The sequence below is a fragment of the Lentinus tigrinus genome (genome assembly GCF_003813185.1).
Source record: "Lentinus tigrinus ALCF2SS1-7 unplaced genomic scaffold L226scaffold_44, whole genome shotgun sequence".
Lineage (NCBI taxonomy): Eukaryota > Fungi > Basidiomycota > Agaricomycetes > Polyporales > Polyporaceae > Lentinus > Lentinus tigrinus.
This window is the reverse complement of record NW_027137953.1, coordinates 153,930-176,377: the sequence shown is the minus strand read 5'-3', so window position 1 is coordinate 176,377 and position 22,448 is coordinate 153,930. Positions and strand designations below refer to the sequence as shown.

General features: G+C 58.1%; 9 protein-coding genes and 4 non-coding genes across 13 annotated transcripts; 9 read left to right on the top strand and 4 right to left on the bottom strand.

Moving 5' to 3' along the window:
* Positions 1–89: 89 nt before the first annotated feature.
* Positions 90–1,097, top strand: L226DRAFT_616670 (uncharacterized protein; the record flags this gene model as incomplete). Its single annotated transcript, XM_067686942.1, has 4 exons — positions 90–143; positions 222–617; positions 686–791; positions 854–1,097. 4 exons carry the CDS (start codon positions 90–92, stop codon positions 865–867), a joined length of 570 nt encoding a protein of 189 aa, XP_067530317.1. The 3' UTR covers positions 868–1,097.
* A 159-nt stretch (positions 1,098–1,256) lies between these two features.
* L226DRAFT_t254 lies at positions 1,257–1,328 on the top strand. The gene has a single exon. It is a non-coding gene; the product is annotated as a tRNA-Glu (tRNA).
* Positions 1,329–3,147: 1,819 nt separating this feature from the next.
* Positions 3,148–6,144, top strand: L226DRAFT_548049 (uncharacterized protein; the record flags this gene model as incomplete). Its single annotated transcript, XM_067682558.1, has 7 exons — positions 3,148–3,490; positions 3,543–3,648; positions 4,576–4,633; positions 4,685–4,794; positions 4,849–4,988; positions 5,042–5,616; positions 5,644–6,144. 7 exons carry the CDS (start codon positions 3,148–3,150, stop codon positions 6,142–6,144), a joined length of 1,833 nt encoding a protein of 610 aa, XP_067530316.1.
* A 733-nt stretch (positions 6,145–6,877) lies between these two features.
* On the top strand, positions 6,878–8,045 carry L226DRAFT_539572 (uncharacterized protein). Its single transcript, XM_067681699.1, has 3 exons — positions 6,878–6,917; positions 6,982–7,245; positions 7,307–8,045. Exons 1-3 carry the CDS (start codon positions 6,894–6,896, stop codon positions 7,835–7,837), a joined length of 819 nt encoding a protein of 272 aa, XP_067530315.1. The 5' UTR covers positions 6,878–6,893; the 3' UTR covers positions 7,838–8,045.
* A 67-nt stretch (positions 8,046–8,112) lies between these two features.
* Positions 8,113–8,184, bottom strand: L226DRAFT_t253. The gene has a single exon. It is a non-coding gene; the product is annotated as a tRNA-Glu (tRNA).
* Positions 8,185–8,301: 117 nt separating this feature from the next.
* L226DRAFT_539571 (uncharacterized protein) lies at positions 8,302–8,951 on the top strand. The gene is made up of 3 exons (XM_067681698.1): positions 8,302–8,546; positions 8,602–8,649; positions 8,704–8,951. Exons 1-3 carry the CDS (start codon positions 8,440–8,442, stop codon positions 8,786–8,788), a joined length of 240 nt encoding a protein of 79 aa, XP_067530314.1. The 5' UTR covers positions 8,302–8,439; the 3' UTR covers positions 8,789–8,951.
* Positions 8,952–9,182: 231 nt separating this feature from the next.
* L226DRAFT_539570 (uncharacterized protein) lies at positions 9,183–9,986 on the top strand. Its single transcript, XM_067681697.1, has 2 exons — positions 9,183–9,486; positions 9,563–9,986. The coding sequence occupies exons 1-2, from the start codon at positions 9,292–9,294 to the stop codon at positions 9,587–9,589; spliced, it is 222 nt and encodes a 73-aa protein (XP_067530313.1). The 5' UTR covers positions 9,183–9,291; the 3' UTR covers positions 9,590–9,986.
* A 169-nt stretch (positions 9,987–10,155) lies between these two features.
* On the top strand, positions 10,156–11,138 carry L226DRAFT_548048 (uncharacterized protein; the record flags this gene model as incomplete). Its single annotated transcript, XM_067682557.1, has 3 exons — positions 10,156–10,292; positions 10,354–10,438; positions 10,503–11,138. 3 exons carry the CDS (start codon positions 10,156–10,158, stop codon positions 11,136–11,138), a joined length of 858 nt encoding a protein of 285 aa, XP_067530312.1.
* Positions 11,139–11,476: 338 nt separating this feature from the next.
* On the bottom strand, positions 11,477–11,548 carry L226DRAFT_t252. The gene has a single exon. It is a non-coding gene; the product is annotated as a tRNA-Glu (tRNA).
* Positions 11,549–11,919: 371 nt separating this feature from the next.
* Positions 11,920–12,773, bottom strand: L226DRAFT_515436 (uncharacterized protein; the record flags this gene model as incomplete). The annotated part of the gene is given in 3 exon segments (XM_067678444.1): positions 11,920–12,450; positions 12,522–12,629; positions 12,647–12,773. 3 exon segments carry the CDS (start codon positions 12,771–12,773, stop codon positions 12,023–12,025), a joined length of 663 nt encoding a protein of 220 aa, XP_067530311.1. The 3' UTR covers positions 11,920–12,022.
* Positions 12,774–12,823: 50 nt separating this feature from the next.
* On the top strand, positions 12,824–12,895 carry L226DRAFT_t255. Its single transcript has one exon. It is a non-coding gene; the product is annotated as a tRNA-Glu (tRNA).
* Positions 12,896–13,447: 552 nt separating this feature from the next.
* On the top strand, positions 13,448–16,973 carry L226DRAFT_471323 (efflux transporter; the record flags this gene model as incomplete). Its single annotated transcript, XM_067676371.1, has 11 exons — positions 13,448–13,525; positions 13,627–13,734; positions 15,031–15,145; positions 15,276–15,343; positions 15,396–15,526; positions 15,578–15,685; positions 15,736–15,839; positions 15,891–16,126; positions 16,177–16,312; positions 16,363–16,746; positions 16,816–16,973. The coding sequence occupies 11 exons, from the start codon at positions 13,448–13,450 to the stop codon at positions 16,971–16,973; spliced, it is 1,626 nt and encodes a 541-aa protein (XP_067530310.1).
* An 856-nt stretch (positions 16,974–17,829) lies between these two features.
* Positions 17,830–18,947, bottom strand: L226DRAFT_471327 (uncharacterized protein; the record flags this gene model as incomplete). Its single annotated transcript, XM_067676372.1, has 2 exons — positions 17,830–18,520; positions 18,577–18,947. The coding sequence occupies 2 exons, from the start codon at positions 18,945–18,947 to the stop codon at positions 17,830–17,832; spliced, it is 1,062 nt and encodes a 353-aa protein (XP_067530309.1).
* Positions 18,948–22,448: the final 3,501 nt, after the last annotated feature.

The window sequence follows — 22,448 nt, the reverse complement described above, 5'->3', positions numbered from 1 at the left end:
ACAACCAGAGACAACAATCCCGAGTCCACTCGAACACACACCTTAATCGCACTTCAATACTTCCATATTCCCATCTTCGACTTTTAACCATGGCCGCCCCAGCAGAGATGAGCTCCAAGGACTTCAGTGGCAAGTTCGTCATGGTGAGTAGGCCGGCACAATCGCGGCGGCCCAATACGATCCCGCTCGTACCCTCAGCACGACTGACCTCCGCACCGCAGAACAAGACCCTCAGCGAGAACCAGCAGGACATCCTCAAGGCGCAAGGCGTCTCCTGGACGATGCGCAAGACGCTCTCCCTCGCCGTCCCGCACCTCGCCATGAAGCACTACACCTCCGCCTCCGGAGTCGAGCACATCGAGGTCGAGCAGACCGTGCCCGGGCTGCGCTCGAGCAGCGAGCACCGCGTGCTCGACTGGTCGCAGAAGAAAGTCGACAGCCCGCTCTTTGGTGCGCTCGTGTCCCAGAACCGGCGCGTCAAGGCCAGCGAGGTCGAGGCTGGGGCTGGCTGGCTCACGGAGGGCTTGCTCCCCGAGTCGTTCGTCGATGGGACGGTCGTCCACACGCTTGCGCAGGGCGACCTGGGGAAGGGCGGTGAGACCTGGCGCATGGAGCAGGTGAGCTGACGACGGCGGAGACTCTTTCAAGAGGGGGGGAGGATGAGACTGACGCGGATGGTCTGCAGACGTGGGGCTTTGAGAACATCGGGGGTGCCAAGCGATACGTCCGGCGGGCGTATCTTGTGGATGCGAAGGGGGAAGCGGTGCAGGGACGCCTTGTGTACGACTACGGTGAGCACTTTATAGTCCCTAGGAAAGCTTCAAGCGTGTTCGCTCATCCGACGCGTGGGTAGAGGGACCTCTTTGAACAGCCGTTGGCTTGAACGTCACCAGAGATCAATAGGCTGCGCTTGTGGCGAGCCCGGGGCCAGGGCCGATGTCTGCTGTAGTAGTTGTAGATGCAGTACTGACATGAATCTGCACCAAAGTATGTTGGGAACAGTATTAGCGGCGCTGGTGCCGGTGAGGTGTAGTGGACGTCCGGAGTGAGTGCTACGAGCTACGGTGCAGTTGTCGGTGTATCCGGATCGTACAGGGTGCAAGTCGCAGAGCCCGCGTCGCTTCCTTAAGCTATGGAGATTGATGTCGCCTCAAACATATGCGGTGGTTGGGACTAGATTGAAAAGAAGCTTGACTCTTTTTCGCGACAGTTCATTTTTTTTTTCTATGTATATACAGTAAAGTCGAGTTTTATAATCCGATATGGTGTAGTGGCTAACATTATCGCCTCTCACGCGATAGCCCGGGGTTCGATTCCCAGTGTCGGAAGTAGCTAGGTAATTTGCAAAGCTTTTTTCTTTGCCTATAGGTTTTCTTAATGCCTAGCCGCTGGCCTGAACAGTGAACATTCGAACGCTCTTCCGACGAGTACTTACTCCGGTATTCACAGGCATGATCCGCAGATGCATTAACATCATGTTTTACCGTTTGACAATGTACGTCTCCCGCAGCCTTCAATTCAATCTAGCTATGGTAGGTACTGGTACTAGTACTACACGCAACCGAAACGACGACAACCGGTCCCCGGGCAATTCAGAGACCAGCGGATAGCGGCGGTATCGCAACGAGAATGATCATGATTTGTACGTGCATATGAGGACAAGAGCGTGCCGCTGTTCTGTCAGAGCTCGGACCGCCGGGAGACCCAGGCTGCACTTGTGTCAAGAGCGCTAGCCCTCAGCCTGGTTGAATCTCGGTATGCCAAGTCGGACTTGTGCACGTCGAGTGTGAGGAGGAAGGAAGTGCTGGCATGCCGCATACCAGCTGCGGGCATGATTGGGGGAAAGGGGGCCAGAGCGGTTGAGGGGCAATCTACGTAGTATCACGGTGGAAGAGACCGTGACGAGTCCGAACCTCGGGCTCGGGCGGGCAGCGTCCTCTTCAGACTTGGATGAACCACACCACACGCATGCTAGGACCGGCACGCTGGATCATCGATGCACGGCGCCGAGAGAATGTGGGACGCTGGCTCGAGCTTGTGGGAGTGGCGGTACATAACCACAGCGACATATGCCAGTGAGTTGTGGTTGGTTCCGCCGGAAGACTGCAGCTACTAACGGGAAGTATTGCCGATGAGAATCCCGAATGGCCAGTCATCGGGCAAGAAGAATGAGCTCATGCGTAGGTACCCACCGTAGAAGCCTTGGAGTTCGTGGAGGTTGTCACGCTGATGCGCACCGGGACAGATGAGAACGGTGTGGAGATAGACGACAGTTGGTACTTTGTCATCTGTCGACGGCTCCGAACTGTAAAGGCAAAATAAGCAAGTACCGGTAACAGTACAGGTCGAGTGCTGCGCGGAACGCCGCCAGGTGGGAGGTTGATTGCAAGGCTGACGCAAGAAATGGATTCGCTAGAGCGCACAAGGAGCGTCTGTTCCTTCTTGAGTAATACATCGACCTCGCTGTGTATCGCAGAGTGATGTCCGCACTGCGCACTGGAGCGCAGTCAGTGCTGCCAACGGTTGACAGTGGTCGCCACAGCAACGTTGTATGTGTCGAGAGCGGTTATATAGCAGCCACGTTCGGTATCCGCATGGCTTCGGAGCACCCGCAACAGTTTGTACGAGTTCTGTGGCGAGGAACGGGTCGGCGAGATCGGGATGGCAATGACATTGAATTGAGCAGCGCAAGTTACAGCATCTGAGCGGTGTAGCCAGCCCGAAGCAAGTCCGACAAGGTGTCCCCTGCAGGAACGGTCGAGGAATGGAGGTCGCACAGACGAAGAACGCAATCCCAGTGGTGGTTGTCGTAGTCAGCTACTTAGCATTCCAGGGCACTCGTAGAAGACAATAGTCGGCGAAGCGCAACAAAAGGCGGGCGAGCGGGCGATGCGAGGGTGCGCACAGCAGGCGCGCCGTGGGAAACGCGCACGGCCAAGCACAACGACGGGGAGCAACGCCCATCTCCTGCCGCCTTCTGCTCCACCCCATCTCTCCTCCTCCCTCTCTCCTCCTCCTTCTGCTGCCCGCTTTCTCACCTGCCACGTCTGTTTACGAACGCTGCGCTCGCTCGTCTCTGGCTGGCTGGTCTACCCCGACGCGACACCCGACTTCATCTAACCCACTTTTCAACCAACTTGCGCCGCGATGGCGTCCCCGTACCAGGCGTACCCTGGCTCCCCTCGCGAGCCCTCCTCGAACATACCCTACGCCAGCGTCGGCACTGCACCTACATACCCGTATCCCCCAAACAGCCGCTACGACGGCAGCGCCGCCTCCCTCGACAGCGACTCCTCCAGCGACCCCGAACGCGACAAGCCTTCCGGTCTTCCGAAGCAGGCCATCGGCGGCCATGTCGCTGTCGATGTTCGCGCCGTGAACAGGACCCCGAGTCCGACTCCGAGCGAGGCCAAGGAGCTCGCGAAGAACAGCGTGTTTGACTGGGAGGCCATGCTCAAGTGGAGGTACTGGATACGCAGGGACTGGTTATGTGTGTGTCCCTGTCGCTTTCTCTTGGATGCGTTATTGATCCTTGCGCGCAGGGTACTATGTCATCTTTATCGTCTGCTTGGTCGGTGTCATCCTCTTCACCGTCTACCACTCCCAAATCGTCAACTGGCTTAAACCTGCCGCTACCTGGATGCATGAGTGAGTCCCGCTCTTCTTTCCATGTTCATTTTCTTCTCTACATTTTCCCGATGTTCTTCTTCCTTGTGCCCCGTCAATGCATCAGTCGCTTTTACGACGTGCAGATATATCGTTTTGCTTGCTTTCCAGTCCAGGGAGAGGTCTGCCCGCGGTCCCGGGGGAGCCCCCGCTTTTGCACATGCTATGATGCTGCTGCTCGACTGTTCGCGGCGTCACTTATGCGGATGATCGCACGGCACCCAGCAAGCTTCTTCCAACATAACGTACCGCGCATAGAAATTGTCCCATGTTCGCACATTGCATTGTGGTTGACTTTACAGCGCCTCGTACTACGTGACATGACCAGGTATTCATTCATATTCAGTCTCCTTTGGGGCCATACGCGCCGTCCAACACCTCTCGCCAGAGGGCGCGGGTGTCAGTCGCCGCGTGCTACTGTTGAAGGGCCTTGCCTTTGCCTTCACGCCGAGGCGTGATCCCACATGGGGCCGTCTGGCGAGCACGCGGGGAAGAACTTGGTTTCGCAGTGTCATCTCGCGGTCCCGTTTCGAGGGGCAGCTGTCTGTCCCTCCACCTGCCACTAAGACTGTTCGTATGTGCCATCTCAGCCGCACGCGAGGTCACGGCTGGTCGATCGTACTCCGACATGTGTAGACGCGAGGGGAGTGCGCGCCGACCACGCCCGATGGCCCTCGGCGAGTAGCGTTATGTTCCCAAGGAGATTTCAGCGTTCGTCTCGCGCGAATCCTGTCCGCACTCTCGCGCGTGCAGGGACGTTGAATACTCGTCTCCGCTGCCTAGCACTCGTGCACAATCTTTCTCGAGCGACGCATCGTTACATAGTGAAACTTCTTTAAGCATGTCGATCCCGTTCTTCTGTACTTCGCAGTACCTTTTCCACGCACGACGCTAACGCTTCATTCACAGTCTTCCATACGGCTGGACGATCCCGATCGCCGTTCTCTTCGTCATCTCCTTCCCTCCGGTAAGTCCGCTTGTTGATCGTTCCACGTGCGTGCGTGCTCACAACCGGCAGCTCTTTGGCCACGAAATTGTCGCCATCCTGTGCGGCCTTGTCTGGGGCCTCGGTCCCGGCTTTGGCATCGTCGCAGCGGGCACCTTCCTCGGTGAACTCGGCAACTTCTAGTGAGTGCTTCGGTTTCCCTTCGCAGAGAGATTTCATGTCTTATACCCGCACAGCGCGTTCAAGTACTGCTGCTCCGCACGCGGCGAGAAGCTCGAGCGGACGAAGCTGTCGTATGCGTGCCTGGCGCGCGTCGTGCGCGAGGGCGGGTTCAAGATTGCCCTCATCGCGCGGTTGAGCGCCATCCCCGGTCACTGTACATCTCCTTCCCTTCCTTCTCTATCATAGCTGACCAGTTTATGTGCGCAGTCACGACGGCGGTGTTCTCGACGTGCGGTATGGGCGTGATCACGTTCTCGATTGCAGCCATCCTCTCGCTCCCGAAGCAGTTCATCACCGTCTACCTCGGGGTCGCGCTCGAGCAGAGCCAGGACGGGACGTCGAGCACGTCGGACACGATCATCAAGGACGTCGTGCTCGGTGTGACGACGCTGATTACCATTGGCGCGATGTGGTACATCTACCACCAGATGAACAAGGTCAAGCCGCAGGTGATTTACGACAGGCGCAAGGCGCGGCAGGCGAAGATGAACATGGCTTCTGCACCCAGCTTGCCGTATGGTAATCCCGCGGTCATGCAGTCGACGGCCTCTGTCGCGGCGTTCAACCCTGCTGCCTCTGGGACAGACATCCCGTTGACAAAGTATGGTCAGCCTAGCTTCAACGTCTACGCGCCCCAGCCCCGTCGTGCCGAGCAACCGATGAGCGAACGCCCATACGCTGGTGCTGCTCTCCCACCAGGCGCAGGCTATGCGTATCCTGTCCCTCCTTCCCAACAGCGCGTCACATCTCCCCCGCGCGACCCCTTCGCCGACAGCCACCGTGTCCCGCACCCTCCAACCGGCCCGCAGGGCATGTCTTACCAACGGCAAGCACCTCCACGCGGGTACGGCTCGCCCCCACCCGAGACGTTCACCGTGCAGGCTGGCGAGGCCCCGCGGTACCGCACGAAGATCCACACCGCGACGAGACAGCAGTCCGAGCACGCGCAGACGCAGCACTACCCAAGCACGCCTCCCAGCCATCCATCACCCCCCGTTCCGCAGCTACCCTCGCACTCGCAGGCGCCCCCACCCCCGCTGCCAAGTATGGCGCCCCCGTCGACGTCGCCGCCGAAGAACCCGTTCTCGGACCCTGCGCCCATGGTGAACCCGTACGACGCTGCGTACGGCGTGCACGAAGGGCACGGGCACGAGGCGGAGGCGAGCGACGCCACGTTCTATACCGCCGCGGGCGGGCACTCGCGGGGGGTGACGGAGGACGAGAGCTACGACGGGAGCGAGACGGTGCACGGCGGGTCGTCGGATGCGCACTCGTTGCCGCCGTCGTACGAGTCGCTGCCGCCGCGGTGAGTGTCGAGTGTGACCTCCCGCTGGTCCGGATGCCGGGATGTACTGTACGCTAGCCGTCGTGGTTGTGGCTGTCGCTGCCTGCCTGTTCCCTCATTGATTCTGTGCCCCCTCCCCCCACCTTGTCCGTCGCTTACCCCGTACCCCCCTCACGTTCGTTTGATTCTCCTACTCGCCCCACGCATGACTTTCTGGATGACTCGGGCCTCTCTCCCTCTCACTCTCGCCGTCTCCGTCTCCGTCTCCCCCTACTCGCACCTCCGTTCCCTCTTGTACATATCCTAGCGCACGCGTAAGCGTTGCGGCCCTCCCTCTAAGTACTTCTCCACTACCGCCCGAGTAGGGCGCGCACCGCGGCGCGGGATGATGTATGCGCATGGACTCTTATCGTCTGGAGATACCAACCTTGACCTTGACCTTGACCTCGACTCTGACCTTGACGGGCACCGCAAGATCACCTCCTATGCACGTACATACATACTTGACGCGATCGCATCGCACATCGACTTGTTGACTTGTATTCCGCATGCATGCATTATCGTGGCCTAAGGTCGTAGGAGTAGTGTATTAATAGAGCTGTTCGCTCCAGTGCGCGTTGGCATTGTTTGGAGACGACGAGCAGACACATGAGGTGGGCCCCGCACGGCACGGAGTGTCTCAGCGTTTCTGAAGATCTGATGGGCCAAATTGAAAAAGCATGCTGGGCGAAGTGGCTGTGTACTATCACCTGTTCGAACTTCGCTCAGAGCGCGATGCAGCGTCCTTCAAGTTCAGTGGTAAGCACCGCACGTACGCACCTTCGTTGCTGGTCTGTGACGTGACAATATCGCTTCCTCATAGCCCACCCCGACTGCGCGCCCCCGGCCAGCGAGGCAGCCTGAGGGCCAGAGGTCTCAGCAAGCTGCTGCCTCCGCCCGCCCGCTCTGCTGGGCTGATGAGCATCTCATGAGTATTTTGCCAGGCTATAAGCCAATGGGCCAGGATGAACTCGACGACGTGCTTGAGTCGATGGGCGGCACTCCGCAGAACAGAGATAAAGCATTGGAGGCTTACAACAAGCTGGCGAAAGACCTCGTGAACAAAACTGGCGTTCGCGTGATTGGGGTACATGGCTCGCTCGTATTCTCCCCATCTCGACGATACCGACGCTGATCGCGCGCTGCAGATGAAGCCCAAGCCAGGCGACCCCATCTACACCGTCGATATTCCCAACTCGCCCCTCGTTTTCCGGATCTGGGAAGGCGGGATGGGTCCCTACAGCCAGTTCTGCGTCGACTTTTACGACGCCCAGCGCAAGGTGTCTGTAAACCTTCCACAGGGGCACTCCTTGCACCCCGCGAGTATCCCTGTCCCCGCTGGCGGGTACGGCTTCGGCTTTGGATACGGGTATGCCCCTATGCCTGGCAGTGGCTACCCCTACCCCGGCATGCCAATGCCAACGCCAATGCCAATGCCAATGCCGATGAACGTGAACCCGCCGTCCTCGTCCACGGCAGTTCCGAGGGGACAACTCGGGTCATGGGAGCGCAACATGGGTATGGACGCGAACTCGATCCCGGAAGGAGAGGAAAAGTGGATGATCCCCGAGGGCCAGCACATCACGCTGCGGCGCGAAGGACACCCGCACTTCACGTTCCAGATGCCCACCCGGCAGCCTGCGTTCGTCGTTGCGCAGCCCCGGTTGGCAGTTGCGTAGCTCCTGAGTCCCGCCGGCCCACCCTATGGTATCATTCATGTTCGCTGTCCATGATACTCTTCGTCAGCGTACTAGTATTGCTGCCTTTCTGGCCTCTTCTGGGGATTTTTGTGCATTATACGTCGTCGTCGAACCGCGATGCGGTCGGTGAGCTGTGCCAGTAGAGGGAAGACCGAGAGGCCGACGCAACAATAAGTTCTGCATGGCCCCTAAATATTGCTGGCTTGAAAACCACGAGTAGCTACTTAAGAAAAAGTATATTGGTGATCAAGAGATTCCGACACGGGGAATCGAACCCCGGGCTATCGCGTGAGAGGCGATAATGTTAGCCACTACACCATATCGGAGATACTTTAGAACCACTTTGTATGAATATGTCATTTCATTGTGATCGTTTCTCCCCGTTCGCCAGCGCGGAATTCGCATGCACTGTTGAAAGGTTATGCATGTCTGACGCCGCGCGGTCTATGCAGTACTTGGCTTGCTTGAGCATGCGGAGCTCGGAACACCCTTTGAGGAGAAAACACTCACTGGCGCGGTTCAAACATTTAACAGGCAGCGTCCATCCGTTCTTGGCTTTGGCAAGGTCGCGACGGAACGCAATGGTGCAGCCCTGCTTGCCAGTATATGCGTGTTCAGGCGAGTGGGCTGAACGCGTCTCGCCCTCTCTCGAGAATTGGTCCGATCGAGGAATGGTCGACGCTCGTCGGTGAGTACTCCATCTTGCGTTAGAGGAACCGTGTGGGCTTAATCTTCGTCCTCAGGCCTGTCCCGTTCACCGGGAAACAACGCCTTCCAACTCCGCAATACTCGTGAGTATGTCCTTGCAGTCGCGCTACCCGTTCCCGTTCTAACGCGGCTTTCAGCGTGCGCCGGACGCCTCCGATCGCCCTATATGCACCACGCTCGCCTGCCATACCGGACTACGTCGACGTCGACAATTCCGACTAGGTTCCAATGACTTCGGTGTCCGTCGCCCGTGTCCCGCGGCGAGTGCATATGCACTCGTAGTCCATCATGATCAAGCAACCGGTCGACTCCCCGAACCTGCTTCCGTGGCCGCCGGGGACGTTCGGTACCCAAGCTGAAGCCTGCATACGCATCGCGTCGGTCAATCAACCATCTTGTCTGAAGCTGTGCTCGTTAGCCGTGAGTCGCAGTCACTTCATGATCTCATCACAAACTGTTGGCTGGCAACATTGAACAACGACTCCCTCCCCGGCATGTCGACCGAGGACGACCGGGTAGCCCTGTGCATGCTTAGCAGTGCGGCTGTTGACGTTACGAACAGAAGAGAGGACGGATTTCGCTGCCCGCTCATCCAGGCGCAGATGATTACTTCGCGCAAAAGTACAAGTTCAACAGTGACTCGTGAGTCGACGCTGACCCTCGCGTTTGTTCGTTCGGAGCTCTCGGGGCATGATCTGGGTTCTGGACCCAACGAGCTGCATTTGATGGGTGGAAGAAGATTCAAGGGTGAGGTCTTCGGGCGCTGGATCGCTGACACTGTTGTTTTAGCAACGCCTGGATGGGCCGCGAGTAACTTTTCTCGGCGGCGCGCCGACGGGGTTTTCCGCAAGGAATGCACATGGACGAATGTCTTCGGTCGCCACGGATTCCACGATGCGGGTCCATTCAGTGCCTTGGCGGTATGTGGCGTCCCCAGAATAAGTGCAACGTGAGTATGGTTGAAAACACAACACTGTGGCCTTGGTTCTTCTGCAGGAGGCTCGTCGCTCGTACGGCAATTAGGGTTCACGTTGCGAGGGGCCAGGACAGGGCGCACGTTCAGGCTGATAGTTCGGGAGCGGTGATAAGAAGGTCGAAGGCAGGAAGACCTCGTAAAATTGCAGACAAGGTTTGAGCGGGCGCAAACACGTTCATTTCCCGCACAAGCTTTTGAGGAGGGACGTTCCAACTTCCGAAGGCAGCGAGATGAAGATGGCTGATTGGCTCGTTGGGATAGCAACCGCCGACATCTGAATCGTCCTCCCTCGACCAACACTGATCGGCAAATCTCTGCCCCTGGGCGCTCCCGCGCGCCTCTCGAGGACAAAGCTCAACGCGCGATACTATATAAACCCGCCCCGCCCGCGAAGAGGCCCTCCATTCCTCGTCTCTTTCTCTCTCTTCTTCCTTCCACACCGACAGCTGGAACAAACCGTCTTGTCTCTTACGCCGGGCGTACTCTTGGATCATTCGCTAGCTTGACGCTGCAGCACGCCTCTTCCACAGTCCCTCGTTGAGATCTTAGTACTTGGACCGCTTCCCCGACGCTCATTAGCACTCCTCACGACTCCCTTTGCTACACAAGCATCATGAAGTTCTCCACCGCTATCCTCGCTGCTGCTGCCATCGCCGCCTCCGTGCGCTCGCGTCCGGTCCGCCGCGACGTTAACGCCGCACTCGTCCCCGAGTTCGGCGTCACCGCGGGTGTCAACCCCACCGGCACTGGGTGTGTAGATCCTTCGCGCACAAGTCTAGGGATGATCGACTGACCGCGCTCTCTCGCCCAGTGACTGCGACGGTATCGCAGGTCCTAATGGCCAGCCCATCAAGATTCCCTGCGCGTGCCCTCCTGATCGCACCCAGTTCATCCAGGTGAGCTCTTTCTCGGAATGGTCGCGCCAGACCAGAACTCGCATACTGACACGCGCCCTCGCAGCTCCTGAACCAGAATGTTGCCGCAGGTCATGTCATCAACAACCCCTCTGTCGGCATCTCCTTCCCCGAGGACGGCTCCAAGGCGTCCCAGCTCGCGCGCCTCAACGCCGCCACCGTGACCCTCCAGAACATCCACGGTCCCGGCGTCGGCTGCCCGCAAGCCGCGACGACCTTCGGCGCGCAAGCCGCCGCCGTCCAAGCCGAGCCCGACACCCCCGCCGCCTCCGCACCCGCTGCCTCTGCCCCCGCCGCGTCCGCCCCAGCGAACAACGCTGCTCCAGCATCCGGCGGCGTCGACCCCGCGCTCGTGCCCGACTTCGGGGTGACCCCGGGCCAGAGCCCCGACGGGACGGGCAACTGCAAGGGCATCAACAACATCAACATCCCGTGCACGTGTCCGCCCTCGCGCGACGAGTTCCTCGCGTCGCTGAACGCGAACGTCGCGGCGGGCCACGCGGTGAACAACCCGCCGGTCCTGACGCCCTTCCCCACGGGCAACTCGAAGGCGGACCAGCAGGCGCGCATCGCCACGCTGCTCTCGACGCTGCAGAACTTGCACGGGGCGGGCGTTGGGTGCCCCGCTGTCTCGACGGTGTATGGCCAGCTCCAGCAGCAGATCAACGCGCTCCCTAACTGAGTAGTACTTACTGTGTGTTCGATGTTGGGTCTTGAGCGCGCTGCTTGACGGAGGATGCGTCGAGTGGGTTGATACCCTGTCCAGGATACCCCGATGGCTATAGCATGAGTGCATGACGGATATGCGCGTTCCTGGTGCTCTGTAGCTTCGCTGTTTCGTATGACGGGTGCCAGTCACCTTGTTCCAGCTGTCCATCGTCGTGTGTTATTGCTGTGCTGTTCCTGCCAGGCTTATTACCGAGAACATCGTATGACTGTGGGTACAAGCAACAAGCAAAAGGTCAGTGTACTTTCAAAATAGCGTCCTGTGCAGCAAAAAGATTGAAGTTCTGGAAAACGTTCCGACACGGGGAATCGAACCCCGGGCTATCGCGTGAGAGGCGATAATGTTAGCCACTACACCATATCGGATATCTAATTTGAAGGACATGGATTGATGATGATGGAGCCTCCGCCACAGGTGGCGATCCACCGGCACCAGCCTCGACTCTTGGCTCACTCTTGGACACTACTTTCGCCCTGTCAGGATACTATGTGGCTGTCACAGTAAGTATGCAAGATTGAGACCGGAAAGCTTGCATGTTGGCTAACCAGTTCCCGCCGCACATCGACATCGTAACACCCGCACATCCATATCTCAGAAGGCATGAAATAGCATGTATGTGTCACGTCAGTCGCTCATATACATAGGTGAGATCCCGCACGTCACGACCGACAGTACCGCGAGTCCTTAGTAGCCCTGAGTAGCCCTCCCCCCAACTTCTGATGGCATTCTGGACGCTCGCGTACTCAGGAAGCTGATACCAGAGCCTCACCCGCATCTCAGCAAGGTCCGTTCCCCGGGCCATCGCCTCCACATAAACCGCACAGACCGTCCATTCATCGTCAAGTGCGTACGGCGATCTGCGGCTCGGCCGCCCGGAGGCGCTCCTTCATCTTGAAGCATAGCTGGAGGTCCGCCGAGCTCGGCATCTCCAGGCTCCCGTCCGCCCTCGTTATGCCTGGAAAGAGGACGGACGGGGGCAGCTGTGCGCATGTATATAGCGCGCCGGGGAGGAGGTGGACTTTGCCTGTCGGACGGATGACGTTGATGGCTTCGATCGCCTGGGTGGTTCCGAAGCGGACGCGGGGGTGACTGAACGAGCCGTCGAACTCGAAGTGATACCTTGTCCAAGTGCTCAGGTCCATTGGGAAGATTGAGCGGAAGCCGCGCTTCGCTTCGAGAACTAGGGCTTGTAGTTGGTATTTGTGGCCGTCGCGCAGCCACGCTGCGAATACTGCGAAGTCGACGACTGTGTGGATGTTGCGCTCCCCTCGGAAATCTGCCAGTGAGTAGGAGTTAGTTAATAGTCCGTGGCTCCGCTCTCATGCGGGTCACCGGCACGCTCGACGTACCCAGAGTCGTAGACCACCACGAGGAACTGTTCAATGTCGTACGCCGTGTCTGGCATGCGAACCACGGGAAGGCCGCCGAACATATCTTCCGGGGCAGCTTCAAGTGCCCGCCACAATTAGTTGGCTGGAAGATGCGTCCGAGGTTCTTCGACTGAAGCGCCGCGACACTTTTGTGTAACCGGAACGCCGTATTCTCCGCGACCACGACCATGTTCCCGTCCGCGTACCATACCTTTCTCATCGCGTTTGAGCTGGATAGTCCCAATGGAAGTTAATAATATGCCCTGCAGATCCGATATGGTGTAGTGGCTAACATTATCGCCTCTCACGCGATAGCCCGGGGTTCGATTCCCCGTGTCGGAACGGCGCGTCTTCCTAGCTTTTCTTTTGCATTGGACTACATATGTGTAGTATCGAAATGAGCTCCGGGAGCGTGCACGTACATCATATTCTGTGCAAAACGGAAGGAGCTCTCGGACGCTTCCAGATCAATCGCCGTGTCCTGGTTCATACTTAGGAACATGTCAATGCCACATAGCGTGACGATGCGAGTTGTGTCAATGTGTCATCATGAGACTGCGGGACATCCGCGTTGTCTCCGTGGGGGTTCGAAGACAGACAGCGGTCGAGATCCGGGGTCCGATGCACGCAGAGCTGAATACGCCTCCTTCCCGATATGGGCCTCGGACTCCCACGGGTGCTATGAGCGGTAGAACGGTGTCGCTCGGCTGGGCGTCCTCCTCGAACGACTTTCTAGCCTCCGTATATCATGACTTTTTAACCTCTCGCCCTCCTTTCTCCCCCGCACTTCTTCGTCGTCTCCCCGTTCACTTCGCGATGTCCAAAGCTGCGTCCCCAAGCCTCCAGGCCGACCAAACGCCGGAGTACGTCGTCTCGGAGAAGAAGGATGGTGGCATGGACGTCCACCCGCCGCGGTCGATGCTCAAGAATCTCGTTCTCATCGGCACCGTTACGCTCGCTATGATATTGAACGTGAGCACCTTCTCAATTTGCACGCGCGCGCACACAATTCAAGATCTTCCCACCGACCCTGACATTCCTTCCCACCCGACGCCCGTTGTTTTGGTTCGCAGACCGCGAATACTACCGCCGTGTTCATCTCCCTTCCAACCATCGGCGCGGACCTCAACATTGTCGAGACGAAGCTTCAATGGATCATCTCTGCCTATTCTCTCAGCTCGGTGAGTACAGTTTTTCTCGCATTTCTTCCGGGTTTCAAGCACACGCTCGGTATGTTTTCATGTATACGGGTGCTCGTACGTCACGCTAGACGCACCCCTGTTCCGTTCCTGACTGCTGGGGCGCATTCGGGAGGTCACGGTGCCTGGAGTTACCAGTGTCGAACGCAACCCCGTACAGACCAAGTGATACGCAAGTCATCGCTCGACACGCAGGCGAGTCCATGGGCATGTCGGTGCAAGCATAACTATGGGGTGCCGCAGTCGCTTACGGTATACCTATAGACCCGCTATGACGCCGCTCTTGACTCAGACTGGGTCCGAAGCGGTGTTATAGGTAGTCAATATGTCAACATGGGCGATGACTTAGCAATCTGCGTGATAGGCTATCTATCACGTCTCATCATGAGCTATGAACAGTATACTACTATACGTCACCTTCGCTCTCGTCCAGCTGCTTCGTCGATGCGCTACGGACCTGTTGAGACGGGACGGTGCTGCGCGCACTAAGCACGCACAGGTTGGGATGTGAGGACGTAAGTTTGTCCCGCAGACAGTCTGCTTATTTTTTTCGCTGGACAACGAAGTATCTGCTATGTCGTGGATCTGAGAGGATGCGCTCGCGAGAAGGGAGAGGTGGGTCTGGCGTGAAACGAGCTGAGGACCGACCAAGCGAGCGTACAGTTATCGCGACCGGCGGCCGCTCAGCTGGACGCTGGCCCCTACAGAGTTCTGCACAACGCGGCGGCGCTGGCAGCGCGTAGTTTGGGTCTAGACGACCTATTCACTGCGGCTGCCTAGAGTGCCCTGGCAGGGCAGACTGCGTCAAAGGGCTCACCGCTCGGCGCATACAGCCTGTGCTGCAGATGAGCCGTCTGCGAGTTGGGTGGCGGCGGCGCCGCACATCGCGGAAGTACTGCATCCGGCCATGAAACCATGTGCGATCTTGCGCCGCGGACGGGTGTGAGAAGCGTGAGTGAGGCGTTCTCGGACTTGGGCGGGACGTCGACCGTGCTTGCAGCTCCTCGGATATCCAGGGGATCACATACGTCCGCGCATACAGACGGTGGCAATGATTTCGTCTGTCTCTGGGACCTTGCCTTTTACGCCGACCGGACCCAGCAGCCTGAGCTCGAGCAGTGCGCTTTTTGTTCAAGTCCGCATAGACCGAGCCCGACTCTCGACGCTGTCCCTGGATATGTCAATATCGTTTCCTTGCCCGAGCACGTCGCCTTTTTTGTTGCATATGTTTTGGATGCACCCCGCGGCCTTCGTACTGACTGTTCTGCATCATCGTAGGGTTGTATGCTGCTCTTCCTCGGTCGTCTTGCCGACCTGTTCGGGCGCAAGGTCACGTTCATCGCAGGATGTGCGGTCATGGGAGCCTTCGGTCTTGGGTGCGGCTTCGCGCAGGGTACGTCTTTCACAATATTCCTCGATTGCCGCGTCCCCTTTCCCTAGAATGCACCTCTGTGGAACTATTCTACTATTATCAGCATCCGCACTCCATCGCAAATACTGACTTGTCTTCGCACAATTCCCAGATGAGATCACCCTTGACGTTCTTCGCGCTATGCAAGGACTTGGACCCGCCGCTTCAATCCCCGCTGCAGTAAGTGCTAACTCCCTCCATCACCGCTCATGCCCTCACCGGCTTCTATCAGCTCGGCATCCTTGCGCATACGTTTCCACCGTCCCCTATCCGCTCCATCGCCTTTGCGACCTTTGCAGCCGGTGCGCCTGTGGGGGCGGCGATAGGCAGCGCGGTGGGTGGTGTTCTGACGCAGCTGACCGCGTAAGTAGTCGCGTTCCCCATGCATTACTCACCGCTCACACACCCTCGCAGTCAGAGTTGGCGCTCGACGTTCTGGTTCTTGACGGGGCTGAGCTTCATGTGCTGCGTCGGCGCAATGATCTCGATTGACCGCGACGTGCCCTATGAGCTCACAGATAGGTAAGCCGCGTCTTGAGCATCGAGGCCACGTCGCTGACGCTGCGTCACAGACGTGTGGACTATGTTGGTGCACTGCTCGTCACCGCCGGGCTCACGTTCATCATCTTCATCCTGAGCGATGGGCCGACCGCTCCCGATACCTGGAAGACCGGGTGTAAGTTGCTCCAGCTGAGTGAATATTCTCCCGTACTGACGACCTGTCCAGACATCATCGCGCTGCTGATCGTCGGCGTGATCCTCCTGGTGCTATTCGTCTTCTGGGAGCACTACCTCGAGAAGGTGCATGCGAGCACCGACGATGCGCTGCGCAGCCGCTGGTGGACGCCGCCGCCGCTGATGCCGGTGTCGATCTGGACGCGGGCGAACGGGAAGCTCGCGGTGATGCTCATGATCGCGTTCCTCGAGTGGTGCAGCTTCAACTCGTTTACCTACTGGGTCCAGGTACGTCGACCGGAGCCCACGCCACGCAGGTACTGATGTGCGCAATGCAGCTGTACTACCAGGAATACCTCGGCCTGAACCCGATCCTGACGATGGTGCGGCTCTTGCCGATGTTCGTGACCGGCGTGTTGTGCAACGTCGTCGTCGCGCTCGTCGTCGGACACGTCCCGCTCGTCCTGCTCATCAGTGCGTTTCCCTGTGACTCCAAGTCTGCTCCGCTGACAGATCGCTCGCAGTCATTGGCACGATCGGGACAGGGCTGGCAAGTCTGCTGTTCGCGGTGATCGTGCCCTCGGCGCCATACTGGGCGTTCGGGTTCCCCGCGGCGATCCTGTGCGTGTTCGGCGCGGACTTTGTGTTCGCGACGGGCACGCTGTTCGTCGCGCGGAGCTGTCTGCCGCACGAGCAGAGCGTCGGCGGGGCGCTGTTCCAGACGCTCACGCAGCTCGGGACCGCGTTCGGACTCGCGATCTCGACGGTCGTGTACAACGCGACGCTGAAGAAGAGCGCGGCTGCGGACGGCATTGCGCTGAACGCGGAGGGCACGAACGCTCCCCAGGACGCACAGCTCACGGCGTACAAGGACGCGAACTGGACAGGGTTCGCGTTCGCCATGGTCGGTGCGTTGTTTCTCTCTCTGTCTATCCTTGCTGCTTGGAACGCCGCGTACTCATCGCTCGTGTCGACAGGCGCTCTCCTCGCTGCCGTCTTCCTGCGCGGGGTCGGTGTTGTGGGCCACCGCAAGTCGGACGCGGACAGCGAGAAGACCGCGCGTGAAGATCCAGACGAAAACGACCACGAGGCGGTCCGTTCTCCCCCCGCCTCCCGTGGCGAGCCGCCGACCTGACTAACTATCTCTGGCGTGCAGGTCAACATGACTGACTAAGGTCACCCCGCAAGGCTTGCTCGTGACGCAGCGCTCAGCTTCTCAAGGTTGCGCTTTGTCTTGTTCACCTGTGGTGATATCTTGACCGCGCCCAGCCACATGCAGTGTCGTTCCGTTCCCTTTCTGCCTCATGCGCTGGGGGACCGCGATTCTTCTCCCACATGCCCATGGTCATCCCTCGTAATCTTGCGCAACCTCACGCATACGCACTGCTTAAAGCATGCGCATTTGATGCTCATCATCACCACGCATGGCGCTATTATATTCGCAACTACTCACTTTACGTCTGTCTCACTTCGCATCTCGTTTTGCATCCTGATATCTTTCGCACTTTTAGTTATACTCCTACTGCAACGCACTCACATGCTTACATAGACTTGGCTGGGCGTAGTACTTCTTGGGCCTGTGTATCCTTGTATACATACAGACGGCATGCTCTCAGCGGATACTTAGACTACATACGTGATATGATCTACTTACTCATTCGCATCCAACTCAGCAATACTTACCATGAAAGCTCACGAGGAAGTTCGTGACGCGTCTTTTTGTCTTGTCGGACGCTCGACGCGTGACGTCACGCGTTCAGGTTTGCTGTAGAGACGGAATGATGGTATACCATCCACCGCGCTCACACTTCAAGATGAGCGACCTCGCGTGCTCACGCTGACCCTTCCAGTGATCGAGAGGCTCTTACGAGATCGCGGCACAATTAGACGTACTGTACATACAAGTATCCTCTACTGCTCGAGCGGGCTATCAGAAGATGCACACAAATTGATGACTGATAGACTCACCCAGCACGAGATCACCACCCCGTTCACGCTACTCCCCATCCCTCCAGATGGACCCCAGCATAACGTGGGAGGCTACACCACGCCTCAAGTCGGGCTGCACGCTCCCTATCCTTCAGCATCTGAGCGCATCCCTGGCAGATCGCGGGCTCGTCGCCGAGAAAGCTCTCGATGAGGTCCGAGAAGTACGGCCCGAGGATCTTCGCATCTGCCCCGTAGAAGTATTCCTGCATCTCGCAACTATGGCAGTCGCCAAAGAACTCGCCGCACTTCACCTCTGGGGGGCACGTTGGACTCAACTCACCAGACACGAGGGTCAACGCAAGCTTCACGTTGCTAGTCGTGAGCGCGCGGCGGGCCGTCAGACAGCGCTCGAGGTCGTCGGTGGGGAGGTTCTCGACGGACACCGAGTCGGCGCGGAGGACCCCGCGGACAAGGACGCCCAGGTCGAGCTGGCAGCACGCGTACAGCGCCGCAGGGAGCATGTCGGGCCTATCGATGCGGCGGAAGAGGTTGAAGGCTTCGACGGCGTCTCGGGGATCCACGGTGACAGCAGGCGTGCTCATGTCTTCCGGCCACACGGCGAAGTGGTCTGGGAACGCTGTCTTCAGGCGGCGCGTGGACTCTTGTAGGAGCCAGTCGATCTGATATTTGTGGGCCATCCGCGAGAGCGCAGCGACTTCCGAGAACGGCATGGCTCCCGTAGGCCTGACGTGACTTTGCACTAGAATCAGCATCGTCCGTCATGCTGCCGGGGGGAGGAATTGACTCACCGAGCACCGTCGTAGAGAGCATGAAGCAGCCGCTTGATGTCGTATGCAGTATCTGATAAATGGATGACGGTGCACCCGCCACACATGTCCGCCAAGCTGGGCGGAATCACGTCATCGACGAGATGTTGTGGCATGCCCAAGAGGCCGTCGAAGACGTCCGAGTGGCGGGATAGTTGGCTCTTGTGGACGCGAAAGGCGGTGTCTCCTGCAATGAGAACCAGGTTGCCGTCCTCGAGCCATATGCCAGCGTCTCTAGAGGGTGTAGGATCACGCTGCAGGGGGTGTGGACTGGATGAAGCATTTGCGTCGGAGACGTCATGGAACGAAGCATCTCGGGATGCCGAGTCTGGTGTCGCTTCAGTTCCAGCCATCGCCCAGAGCTCTTCCCAGAGGGCTGTCTGATCTCTACGCAGATGCTTCTCCCGAAAGCGAACACAGACATCGCAGAGATCGCCCTCTGCATGATACTGTTGAAATCGCAGCGACAAGTCGTTCCCCAGCGGGTCGGCGTCGGCCACGTAGTAGTACGCATCGTGCATGAACCCTTGAATCTTGTACAATTGTTCTTGGCAGAGAGCGCGGGTCGATTGGGTGCAAGTAGCGCTTGCTATGGACAATTCCTGACCCGTGCGCACCTGCCGGAACCTGAAATCATACTGAGCCTTCAGACAGCGCTCCAGGTCGTCGAGGTTGAGGAGCTCCAGGGTCGAGCCATCGGCGCGCAGAACACCTCGGAGGAGCGCTTCCAAGCTCAGTTGGGCGCACATGTAGAACGCGGCGGGGAGCATGTCCGTTCTTCCGATCAGACGGAAGAGATTGAGTGCTTCAATGGCGTGACGAGGCTCGACCGTAGCGAGTTCGCGGCTACCCCCGCGACGCTCGTGCCAGACCCCAAAGCTGTCGGTGAACACACTCTTCAGTCTCCGGGTAGTTTCGGAGAGGAGCAGATCGAGCTTGTACTTGTGCGCCATACGAGTCAAGGCGGAGAGAATGGGAAACGAGATAGCCTCGGTAGGCCTGACAAAGCTATCATCATACAGAAACGTGAGCACTCGCCAGCACGCGGGAGACGAACGGTGTGCGTCAACTCACCTAAGACCATCATATAATGCATAGAGCAGCTGCTTCACGTCGTACGGGGTATCACAAAGGCGGAGGACGATACAGCCGGGGACGCCGAGGTGGGACCCTTCCTCCGCGCCGCCGCCGCTCCTTGCGCCACTGCACAAGTCGCTCAACACTTTCGAGCGACGGGAGAGCACGTCCTCATGTACGCGGTAAGCTGTCGAACCGCATATTATGACAACGTCTCCATTTGCGAGCCACATGTCCTGATCTTGTCTGAGATCGGCTCCAATCGGCGGAGCTGGTGGCGAAGGTAACGGCCCGGAGTCCATTGCGGGAAGAGACGAGGTCTACAGTCCCCGAGTCAGTTCTACATTTCTTGGAAAGTGCAAACTAGAGTACTCACTCAGATGATGGGAGATGCAGAAGATAATTGACAACATGGACGGAGGGACACTTCTTATGGACCACGCGATGTGCCACACGGTGGTAAAGCTCTTTGTCTCTGATCATCCTGCCGGAAATCCGGGGAAGGTTCTGGTACTCAGCAAACGAGTTGGTTGCTGAGACAGGATCAACGACTGTCTGGATATCGCGCTCCCTCGGAAATCTGCCAGTGAGTAGGAAGTCAGCTCCGATCTCGTGCGTATCACGCTCGACGTACCTGTTGTAGACCATCACGAGGAATTGTTTCATGTCGTACGCAGTGTCTGGTATGCGAATCACCGCAAGGCCAGACGTGGGAGAAACTGGAATCGGATGACCGGCGAGAGCTCTGCTTGACTTAAGGTGCAGCGCGAGCTCATCACGAGCAAGGTGGAGATCGCCCTCAACCTCTTTCGCGGTAGCCAGACGACCAATACTGGTGCTGTAACGTGCGCGCAGGACTTGAAGCAAGACCGCGGCGAGTGCTAGTACACGTTGAAGGAAGCGCATCAGTATTGACATGATTAGTATGGCAAGACCTGTACCGATTCCGATGCCAACATCATAAGCCTCCACTTTGAGCATTATATCAAGAACCTCGTCAGCGACCCCGAACACATTATCTGCAGAACTGCGTACAGAAGGCAGGAGAGTACGAGCGGGTTGAGAGGATCATCGCGATCTGGAAGAAGTCTGGAAGAAGTCCACTCGCCTCTATGGTGGTCGTCTAGGCGCCTATCCACGTGGCACAGCCTGACACTGTAAATACTCGGGTCTTTTCAACTTTACTACTCACTCGCGGACGCTCTGGAAACACCATAGAGTACTTGCAGCCAGCTCTGCGGGTGACGTGGGTGACCGCGGGCTCACGAATTACCAGTAACCGCATGCAGGCTCGTGGCACTGTCGCAACACTACGTCGACCCGACTTCTCGCAAGAAACCCGATGTGCATCAGTTGTCCGTGGCCAAGCCTGCTCGACATCCCCAAAGAAACATGATGGCACTGAATATCTACACGGTCACCCCGTTCCGCAGGATGTTGGCCTGGTGATACATACCTCCAGGGCCTCAACGAAGCTGTCGATACAAGAGTGTCAACAACTACAGGACATGGATGCCCGGCGGATCAGGGACGAGGAGACTGAAGTACGTTACCTTCTATATCATTGTATGCACACCCTGTGCACACCTGCGTAGAGATTTGACTTTGATCTGAGTTCACACAGGATTGGAAGGCGATCATCGTCCGCGGACCGCAGGTAGCCCTGTAGCACAGTAGCTGTACTCCGGCCGGCTCGGGGACCTATAACATCCGGTCCACGCCACCTCTTCTCAAGGTACCGGTCACTCCGGGACACGTTTAGAGGACCTGCTACCGGACTCTCGCCTTCTAACTCCCATTCGGTGACTGTCCCCCATGCTTGGTAGCCCTCTAGGCTGTTCCGAGAGAATGCCAAGGACCCAAGCGGCTTCTACTGCGGCGTTTGCACTCCAATTGGTCTGCGTCGCTTCCTGTTCTCATTGCTTCTCGCACACACGACACCTACTCACATGTGCTCTCATATCTGTTCTAGGCCATTAACCAGCCTCAAGATATCCCGCTAGGTCCGTCCTCACTGGCTGGCGTTTAGGCGGCTCGCCCGCTATCACCTTTGCTCACACCGCCATTCCCTTCTTTTGCTCCTCACGCAGCATCCTTCATGTCCGGCGATCCTACATACGCATCACATCGACGCAATAGCCATTACGCCGTGAGCATAATACGGGCCTGTCTTCCGACAAGGCTCCCCGCAGAACAATGGGTGAGCGTGCGCCCGTCTGCGCTCGCCCTGCGCAGCGACAGCGCCTCGTCGGTCGCCTAACCCCACGCAACACAAATAACATTCTAGAAGAAAAACGGACGGGCTCGCGACGCCTTGTCTCTATGCATCCGAGGTATATCTACGTATGCGCAGGAGGTTCGACGTTGTGCAGACCCTGTCCGCAGTACGGGCTGTGCCCTCACTGCCGATTGTGCCCCGCGCTACAGTATCCGGACACGTAACCAGATTTCGTGTGCTGGGTGCGTCCTCGGGGAGTGTGCGGCTGGCGAATGGAAGTATGCCATACATGTCCGCCCTGCATCATATGCATGGTGTTTGTATAAGAGACTGGAGGAGTCTTCCGGCAGTATATCCGGGCCCCTTGTGACTTCAAGCACACTTGTACCTGGCTGTCGGTGTGCCACTGTCGCTTCCACGCTGGTCTCACACTCCTACATTCACACCTGTCAGACTCCGACGACTTCTTGTTCCTCGATCCAGGACGTCCTCTCCCGGGACTCGGGTATATCTAGATCATGCCCTATAGGTACGGACGTGCCCGATTTTCTTATCCCGC